The 10,644-nt window shown below is 43.5% G+C and overlaps 2 protein-coding genes across 2 annotated transcripts; one reads left to right on the forward strand and one right to left on the reverse strand.

Moving 5' to 3' along the window:
- The first annotated feature begins 236 nt into the window (after positions 1-236).
- On the forward strand, positions 237-4,039 carry SARC_00589 (hypothetical protein). The gene is made up of 4 exons (XM_014305687.1): positions 237-334; positions 1,303-1,605; positions 2,123-2,346; positions 3,494-4,039. The coding sequence occupies exons 1-4, from the start codon at positions 254-256 to the stop codon at positions 4,014-4,016; spliced, it is 1,131 nt and encodes a 376-aa protein (XP_014161162.1). The 5' UTR covers positions 237-253; the 3' UTR covers positions 4,017-4,039.
- A 1,057-nt stretch (positions 4,040-5,096) lies between these two features.
- SARC_00590 (hypothetical protein) lies at positions 5,097-10,644 on the reverse strand. The gene is made up of 8 exons (XM_014305688.1): positions 10,522-10,644; positions 9,728-9,836; positions 8,571-8,718; positions 8,240-8,297; positions 7,836-7,910; positions 6,917-7,052; positions 6,273-6,444; positions 5,097-5,733 (listed from the first exon to the last, which is right to left on the reverse strand). Exons 1-8 carry the CDS (start codon positions 10,558-10,560, stop codon positions 5,142-5,144), a joined length of 1,329 nt encoding a protein of 442 aa, XP_014161163.1. The 5' UTR covers positions 10,561-10,644; the 3' UTR covers positions 5,097-5,141.

Here is a 10,644-nt window from a genome sequence, read left to right on the forward strand (position 1 = left end):
TATATATATGTTCACTATTTCTGTTTATTCATTTTATTTTGTATATATATATATATATATGTGTGTGTGTGTATCTGTGCATACTTGCGTTTAGGTTTATGCTACTTTTTTTTGTTATGTTTGTGCATTTTGTATACCTATATACATAGTGATACGCTTACGTATGCATATTCATAAACATAAGGTTGCGACATTTTTTTCTGAACTGCACCTTACTTCTGTTTGTTTGGCTTTTCAGAGACGGAGGGCGAGCATGAAGGAACGCTTTGACGACCTGATAAAGACTGTCCCACTGTGTAATTCTCGCACGAGAAAAGTGGCGATACTTACCAAGGTACGTTGTGCACTGCATTAGTGTTTTCAATTCTATACGGTTTTATATATAAGGGAAATTGGCATACTCACATAGCTGTGGTGTGAAGTTAACAGATATGATGACTTATATCTCATACCATTCATAAAGAACGTACGAGCACAAAGTGTACGAGTACAAATGGATTTGATATCTGTTATTTTTATCAAGGGCGCACGGGCTGGCTATCATGCTTTGGGCGCTAAACTTTCACACAGTCGGTGCAGTATGACACAGCAAAATGTCGTCTCTTATTCGCATCTCACTACACACACAACCGGGGATAGGCTCTTTATACATTACTCATTCACACCTTGTTGTATATATAGACTATAAACTACATGCACTCTTCGACGCGAATTAGACACATTTGACAACGACTTTTCTTCACTATACATACATGGCTGATTCAGATCTCATCTCCCTTGCAGACAGTAAACTACATTGGGCACCTGCGACAGCAATTGTACATATAGCATACGGTCAGTAGTTGTTGATACACTCTGTTATTCACACCTACACCTGTTGATACACACTGTTGTTCACACCTACATATATTGATACATACTGTTATTCACACTGTTATTCACATCTACATATGCTGATACACTCTGTCATTCACACTTACATATGTTGATACATAGTGTTATTCACAACTACATATGTTGATACACATTGTTATTCACACCTACATATGTTGATACAAACTGTTATTCACACCTACTACAGACGGTTAAATACATGGAGCACGCGCGGTGAGAATAGGACACAACAACTTCGGCTGTCATCCACGCATCCAACAACTAAAGTCCTCCCTATGCAGTCAGTAAACTACAGAAAGTATATCTGCACCAAGAATTGTACATTATTACATCCAATGTGAGCACACAACCCTGTGAACAAACACAACACCATATAACGAACGACGGTCACAATTCCTTTGCATACAGACGGTAAACTACATAAAGCACCTGCGACAGGAATTAGATACAATAACAAACGACAACTACAGACTGGCCGAAACACTGCGCCTGCGAGGGGTGCCTACAAACTCCAATCCCGGTAACTATGGCAATCCGGGTACGCAACCACGAAGCCCGTACAGGGGCAATGCTTTGGTGTCGACGAGTACGGACAGATATCCACCTCCGAATGTATCACGCGGTGGCCATAGGGCTCTGTCACCAGAGCCTTCGTTATACAACATGAACGGTAGCAAACTGGCCTTCAACTTCTCCATGGACAATCAATCTGTAAGTGTGCGTATATGAACACAATTGATTCATGGGGACGAGTGGGTGTGTCGTGTTCTGTATGCGATGTCGTAATGTGAACACAATTGGATGGTGTGTATCTCAGTAGATGAGTGAGTGTGAGACGAACACGATTTCTGAACACAATTGTAAATCTCCTAGGAACAATTGAATCTTGTCGCATTTAAAAGGTGAGTCATGAGTAAATAGTGCGTCCTATATATCTCTTGTAACGTGAGTGGGACGCCTATGGCCTGTGCCATCACACACTGTCATGTCATTTGCATAGTCTTACACTCCGTTCTAGTACCCACATCATCGGACCCTCAATTGTCACTTTCATCCACCACACACTGGTTTGTCTCTCATTTCACCACACTCTGGCATATCTCTTGTGACATCGCACACTCTGGCATATCTCTTGTGACATCGCACACTCTGGCATACCTCTCATTATATCACACACTGCACTATATACCCGTACTTACATCATCTCGCTCTCCACCACTCTATGCAGATCAACGCACCATCAGGCCATGCACAGCGACCCGTTCCCACGTCGCCATCAGTGCACAACCAGAGCTACGACAGCTTCAGCCCAGGAGTGTTTGGGAATGGTATGGGCAACCTGAACAACATGAACGTCAGTTTAAACAGTATCAACGAGATGGGTATGGCGAAACTCGGGGGCGGGCCGAAGGGAGGCCTAATGCCGCAGCAAAGCCTCCAGTCCCCTAATCTGTAAGTCCGAAGTGTCAATAAGCATCTCAGTCATGCTTGTTGCATGGGTATAGATTCGTGTAGATATGAAGTTTCATTGTTGTATTCATAAGAACGAAAATTAATTTATTGTATTTCGCTTATTGTATGCTATCCCGTGGACGCATGTAGACGAGTGGTTTATTATTAAGGAGAGGTAAGTGAGTGCAGCATGGGAAGTGAGCGATGTTTATGTATCGAAGCGAATCGAGGGTGCGTAGAAGCTAAGACCACAGCAGGCGCAATACAGACTAGTATACACGTGCCCTTTTCGATGCTGTCAATGTCTCGTGTTCCACACGCGCTGCTTTTGAGCAGATAGGGTAAAACGTTTCACTTGTGTGACTTACAAAGGGATATGAGTTTCATATGGCAGGATCAGACGTAAGAAACTAAAACGTTTCACTTGTGTAATTTGCAATGGGGTATGAGTCTCATGTGCGTCCGGGTATACTCGTTTGCATCTGCAATTGCCTGATCAATGCCACCTGTGGACACCACACCTAAGTATAAGTATATCTTTAGATTTCCAGTGTCGCCGCGCTGTCGCCACCTGCACCATCCTGATGTTCTCGTTGTGGATATCACGTGATGTATAGTAAGCACCATCCTGATGTTCTCGTTGTGGATATCACGTGATGTATGGTAAGCACCATCCTGATGTTCTCGTTGTGGATATCACGTGATGTATAGTAAGTACCATCCTGATGTTCTCGTTGCGGGTCTCAGACGATGCATAGTAAGCTCGGAATACGAATGGCCATGCCAACCAAGCATACCGGCAAATGCAAGAAATCGAATGTCCTATTTAGGGGGTTTTTATATATACCTGTTTGGTTGATATTTACATGGTTTACACCAGAATGTCAGCCTTGCGAGAATCGCCGATAGCTAATGACCTGACTACGTACGTCCGCGCTGTTTCAATGTTGATTTCATTCGTGGCCCTTTGTCTGCTGATTCACCACTTGCACTCTGTTTTGCATGCATTGCTCCTCGGCAGAGATTCTCAATCACAAGCGCTAGCTCGCATTATAAGCACCGATGTGTTGCATACTTGTACTGTATACTAGTGTGTTGTACGCGTGGCTTAAAATCACAAATACGAATGCACTGCCTACCTACACAGTTACAAAGGTGATCTGCACAGGAATCTGGCGGGTCCAGGGTTGATCCATTCGATCAGTGTGCCAGATTTGCAATCGATGAACAAACACCGCGCACAAGTGTCGAGCAACAACTTCATGGAAATGAACATGAACGGCAACAACGCATTCCCACAGCAGCAGCAGCAGCAACACAGCGCACGCGCGAACAACACCATGTCACATATGAACAGTGCCCACGGGGACAACACCCTGGCACATATGAACAGCGCTCCCGGCAATAACTCGTTAACGCCCATGAACAGTGGACAGGGAGATAACTCCTTAGCACACATGAACAGTGCACGCGGGGATAATACCTTGTCGCATATGAACACCATGCAATCCGTGATAAATGGGGATGACCGGTTTTCCGCACAGCGGCAGGAGTCTTTCTCGTCGTCGCAGCTACCGCTGAACTTTGGGTTCTCATCCGATGCGTTATTCCCAGGAAATACCTTCAATGTTATGGGAACAAAGGGCAATTTAGAGGCCATGGACGAATAAATTTTTTGTAACCAGAGCGTAAGACATATAGCGTTCCTTCTGATGTTTGCACTTGTGGCTTTTAATATGTATCCAGGGCGTAAGACATGTAGCTTATACTTCTTATGTTTGCACTGGAAATTACCCAACTAGGGCGTAAGACATGGGGCTTATATTTCGTCCAATGTTTGCACTTGTGCCTTTAATCTAAATACACGGTATGCGTACGCTCACATCTACATACTGGGAGAACCAGCTCTCCAAACAGCGGCAGGATTCCTACTTGTTGCAGCTGCTGCTAAACTTCGGGTGTTTAGACTGTTGTCGTTCCTGGCTAGCACCAGAGGCGATCAATTGCCAAGGGTGTCGTAGTAGACATAATCAGGTGCTTTGGCGTATGCCACGTAGCTTACACATACTTAATCTTCTTCCGTTACTCTCGTTGTATGAATTTTGAGTTGTAGATGCATCAAGTTCTACTGATATACTCGCATACGTCCACATAGAATTTTCAGGGATACTCGGACAATAAATTTGACAAGGTCGAAAATCACATTTTACACCGACTACCCAGTGTCCGATAGAAATAATGCCGTCTATCTCACCTTGAGTGTATACTGATCATTCGTGCGGTGCCCGTAGCGCTCATTTCGACTGCTTGAAACCATATCCATGTTGTTCGTTTTTCGTTATTAGACCGCGCTTGGAGACTTCATTCAATAGTTAACCAAAGCCAATAAAATTCAAAGTCAATGTTGGCATTTCGAAACCACACCTGAGTACACACTAATCATTCGTCGAGGAAAGCGAAAAACAACCTAAATGGCCTGTGTAACAAGTAGCCAGAGAAGACAGCTGATACTAATCGAAAATGTGGAAATACTTGCTTACGACCTGAATGAGCGCCGACAGGGGAATACTGTGTCTCTATCACCAGAAAACTCAGTAGCAGAACAGAAAATACGACAATTGGAAGCGCGTGCCGCTCTACGCGCTCCACGCAAGAAACTTGGATCGGAATGTCTCCAATAATATGGAAAGGCCTAGTCCAACACAGGGAGTGAGGTCCAAGTATTTCGAGTCTATCCCGGATACAAAGAATATAGATTATTTGCTTTAATACTGCTATGCTATTTCTTCGTATATTCAAGCCTTTGTATTAACTTCCTTCCTCCAAGCAGTATACTCGGGAAGGAGCTTAGAATCATGCGTGTAAGCATTGTACAGCGCAACTACTCTCGACATGTTCTCATCAGCCACGCCATTTCTCGCAATCGCATAAATCTGCGCGTACAAGTACATCACCACCGCTGCAATATTCGCACTCCTGCCAATTCTGAACTTGCTGAATATCGAGGCATAAAGCGGCACACCCACATTGTCCTCGTACGAGGGCAGGATATCCACAGTCCCGTCCAGCAGTTTCTGCGGTGCATCTGTCATGATACACATTGGCCGTGCAATCCCCACAACGTCCACAGACTGCGTGGCCACGGCATGCTCCATGACTGAGCGTGTTCTAAACCCACCGGTGACCATTAGGGGGATGTTGACCTTCTCGCGCATCTGCTGCGCAAATTTAACGAAGTAAGCTTCACGTGCGAGTGTGGACTGCTGTTTGAGGGCGTTCGTCTCCTCCTCTTTCTTCTTGGCGGCGTCATGCTCTGCTTTGAGTTTGGTGCCTGAGAACATCTCAGGCGACTCGTACGTGCCGCCGGAGATCTCGATCAGATCAACGCTGTATGCAGATGTGGTGGGCACATTTTGAGATGCAATCATACATGCAGCAACACGAAATACAATTATACATGTAGCAACACGAAACGCATTTATGCATGTAGCAACACGAAATGGATTTATACATGTAGCACAACTCGATGATAAAGTTTGAATAAATGTGTGATTTTTTTCATACAAAAAGTTAATCTGCGCAGCACATGTGAACAATAGTGGGGTGTAAAAATCAAGACATGACATGCGTTGGGCTCGATGTTGACCGACCAGTCAGTCGGCAGTTCTCTGTGTGTAGTAGACAACACAGCACACTCGCTAAACGCCGGGAATAAAACTATCACACATTTAACGCCTCGAAATAAATCTTGCTCGTAGCAATGATGACGATGCTCAAAAACACGGTGTGCAGATGTTTTGAAGCCTCAGGAGTGATGTATGTATTGTGGCCCGCCCACACATTGAGGACCCCATCTGTACGGAATGGTCTGTGGGCTGCAGGTGTTTAGGAAGCAGATGTATAGAATGCAGCGACTGGGCCCTTACCTCGCTTTCTGAAGCCAATCCACTACAACAAAGCAATCGTCCGACGTGAATCCACCATGCTGGAAGTCCGCGCTGTTGATCTTTACGCTAATGGGGAAGGCGGGGCCTACAGCTGCACGGCATGCATGGATAATATCCAGAAGCATGCGTGCACGATTCTCCAAAGAACCACCTGAATGACATACATCGAGGGCAGTGTTTGACATACAATGAGACGTATTCTTGTTCAATGACATGTGTGGGAACTTTGCGTTGCTGTTGGCATGCGTTCTCGTCGCTACAAACAAGATCGCACAGGCATCGAGTTGGTCCATATGATTGTGGTTACAACTACACTGCATCCTAAAACAATTTCAGAGCACACCCGTGGGTGTGTATGGCAAAATAATTCAACATAGAATAGATGTGCCTAAAACATTGTGGCGGCTTACATGTTTATGCATATGAATCTACCAATTGTAGTAGCTCGCTCGGAAACTGATACATCGCCTCCACCCGATATCACCACAATAGCACACTGGCGACTGAGACTTGAATCAAATATCGATAGTTGTTGAATATTAAATAGGCTGTAAATGTCTATCGTATGCGTTTGTGCACAGGTTTGCCAAATCTGCACCATTTTGTTGGAAACGTAGACATACCGTATTTGTCTGTTCGCAGATTGGCCAATGGGCTCAGACTGCTTGCGATTAAATAGCCGTGGGCTCCGTGGATTTGTATTCCGGTGAATCCGGCTGCCTTTAACGCCAGAGCCGCTGTTGCAAAGCGTTCAACAATCTGAAGAACGATCGCCCAAGGGAATTGTCATATGGATGAGCGAATGGACATTTACGATGTACTCAGGAGAGGAAGCAGTGTTATAGACGGAGAAACAGATCATATACGAGAAGAAAGTCATTCACGAATCATCACCAACAAAAAGTAATAGTCATTCAAGTGATCATTAACAAGAAGAACATAGTCATTCAAATGATCATTAACAAAAAGAATAGTCATTCAAGTGATTATTAACAAAAAGAATATAGTCATTCAAGTGGGAGAATAGTGGTATAAATAAAGAGTATAGTCGAATACGAGAACATAGTCCATCTGGAAGAATGTTCATATAGCTGAGAAACGGTAGTTATGACGAATCTGGTCATATTTGCAGGCGATAATAGTTGCATAGACACGAACGAAGAGATTCGCCTACATCAGTAATTGGAGCTCGAATGAGGAGCCTAGCATGTAAGCACCCACGCGCTTAACAGATATTGCAAGTCGCGAGGCGAGCAATAGATAATCCATAGTATAAATGTAAATGTAATTTCCAGATACAGTTCGATTCTATCGCCTAGCCGTACACACACATATGCAAATAGCCAAGCGAGGGACTTCCACTAAAATATACGCATAAATTCAATTTACGCTGCACAAGGTAGCAATATACTATGTGCTAATCCCCAATTGTAGCATGTCGAATATGCACTATGCATGTCAGTCGTGTACTCTTCCCTGCAGTATCGTAATCAGCTAACATACTATACAACGCCCGCATTATATCCGTATATGCCATCGTACCTGCTCGATCTCCGCGATGGTTAGTTCGACAGGGTTTCCAAAGCCGGGAACTTTGACTGGAACTGCCGACATTGCCTGCGGATTGTTCAATGAGCAGAACAGATTTCAATCGTACGCTCATTGCCACTTCTATCTTTTCACTGTATGCAGGTCTAATGTCGGCTTCAACTCCATATCAACATATAAGTAAGCAGCAAGCGTCAAATAACTGTACAGTAGCCTACACAGATAACCCTGGGACCAGTCTACACAGACACCTATTCTCGCACACAAAGGCACCACACTTGCAATACCTGGAGCACGAGTCGAAACATATAATTAGGATGTGATTAAACCAAACCTGAGACGATCTGCAGAAAAGTGAATCTATAAGTAGCGCAAAAGTCTAATAAAAATCAACATACCTTCGGCGCTTGATTGACAGTAGGGTTGGTTTGTCTGCCAGCGTGGCTAATCTGTGCCCTGGTCAACCGAAGTAAGAATAGGAATTCATGAGACTAAATAAAGGTAGTAGGTGTGAAGTGTTAACTGTCGCTTCGAAGTGGTATCTGAACTTTTTAGCAAACGATCCGAATTGGGTACGGTGGTGCAGCTATTATGTTGTATTTCCAAAAACTTCTAAAGTGCGAATTACCCTTTGGGTGGGCGAAAGGAACTGCCATATCTAGATCATAACAACCACTCCGATGATGGATTTTTCCTGTAGAATACTTGCATTCAGGCGTGAGGTCATACCAGAGATGCGTGTTGTTGCGGGTACCTGCTTCGGCATATTTGCGAAGACGAGCCATTCTGTCCTCGTCTGGAGTACCTTCAATCATCACATTGCCTATGCGCTCGAGATGTTCGCTATCAATCTGTACATTACCGGTAATCAACAAGCCTGCAATGAAATATATTAAGACACGTTTTTAGTTAAATGTTAGATATGCCTTGAAATGTAATGGCACGTTCCCAGTTGTCAATAATCCTGTGTCGAACACAACATACATGTAAACGGACACCTACATCAAACATAAACTTTGAAATATTGATACAAGCTGCTAGCAAGCAATTGTTAATTGTACTAATATATCTGTGCAAATTTCTAGCACAGAAAAGTTATATATGAACCAATTCCTCGAGTGCGTATAGCGCCATAGCGATTGATGGGGGGCACGTGCGGATGGTCAGGGAGAGTATGGCACAAGCTCATATTGAACAAAATCAACAAATCTTCCAGAGCAAGTTCCGGAAAATAGGCAGCTAAAGGTACGCTTACGTACAAAACTAGATGCTTTGCTTTTACCGGGCACTATCATTCCAAACTGTTCCGCCTTGGAGAATCTCACAAGAACACTCGATCGAACTATGATTGCATACAATTTACAACTCAGGTGCGTTGTGCTTAGTATACTAGGCCTACCACTCACGACTTGAAGCGATAGACTATTATAGACATTCACATTGTCAGAGGCTTGAAAATTGATGTTACTTTGAAGGTCACAGCTAGTACTGATGTGGATCATTGATATACAAAAAGTTCACCCACATAGATATGAACCTTGTCGCAACAATCTAAACTGTCAATCTGCACCGTGGCATACATTTAGCTAAACAGAAATATCCTGGATCAAACTCACATCGATGCCCACAGATATACGCTGCTTCATCCACATGCGATTTTGAGTTCACATATCATAATTGCAGGTATATCAGGTGGGGCATCTGTTATACGTTTGGGCAAATTTACGAGTAGAGAGACTCTTCAGAAAGATTTTCTGTCGATGCCTTGTTTGAACAGTTCGATTGTGCCGATGAAACTAACGAACACAATGCTTCGAATTTACTGAGATCCAGAATACACACATACACATGCATCTGCGTAGTTGAATAATAATAAGTGTACACACCTGCGCCACCCTCAGCCCACACGCGATATAAGTTACACAGCTCATCGGTTGAGCGTCCATCAAAAGTGGCCAGTCCTTCAGTCATGGCGGCTTTGGCGATGCGGTTTTTCTACGCGTGTAAACCAAATAGTACGTGAAGGCATTCAGTAAGTTATACCATGCTTGTTCGGTTAGTAGTACTATGATACACACCATACATAGATGAAAATAAAAGCAGGCTAATAAATAACGATCGATAGCACTATGGCAAACCCCTAGGAGAGTATCAAGTGTTCATGTGTGAGGTTTGGGAAGCCTATTGAGCTGATCTATAATCACATCACAAACACAAAAACACGTAATGACATCTGCAACATAATGACATCTGCAAGAGTACTATAGACATCCGTAAATGCAGCGTCACATAAGTTGCGTGTCCTATCGTCTGTGCCAGTGACCTGCAATTTACTGCATCCGAAGCCAGGCAATTTTTTTTGAGCAAACTACCTGATATGCATATATGAAGATGAATATACAAAACTGTGTGTTTGTGCGGATGTGTATGTTTCATGCCTATAGCATACCAATGAATATCAGTAGTGCGTATAGTACTCGATTCTGAGTTATGATTTGTGTGTGTGAACATCATGGTCTGAGAAAATCTGAATGTGGAGATCAAAACTACTGCGCTCCGGGCGTTTCGAAGTATGGTATGATGTTGATGATATCTTTCATGATTGTATATTCAAATTTGAGTGCACGCAATTATACTGGTTGTTAGACTGATTTAATCACGATGAGAAAGTAACACTTACCAGGATCGCGCCACACGGGAGTGTCAGTGAGGTATCCATATTAGTTATAAATCAAAGCGTCGTATACGCTACTTAGTGCTAAACGGCTAAATGAACAGGAATAATGTTGTAACTTTTCGGAAG

Source organism: Sphaeroforma arctica, assembly GCF_001186125.1.
Source record: "Sphaeroforma arctica JP610 unplaced genomic scaffold supercont1.20, whole genome shotgun sequence".
NCBI classification, from domain to species: domain Eukaryota; class Ichthyosporea; order Ichthyophonida; genus Sphaeroforma; species Sphaeroforma arctica.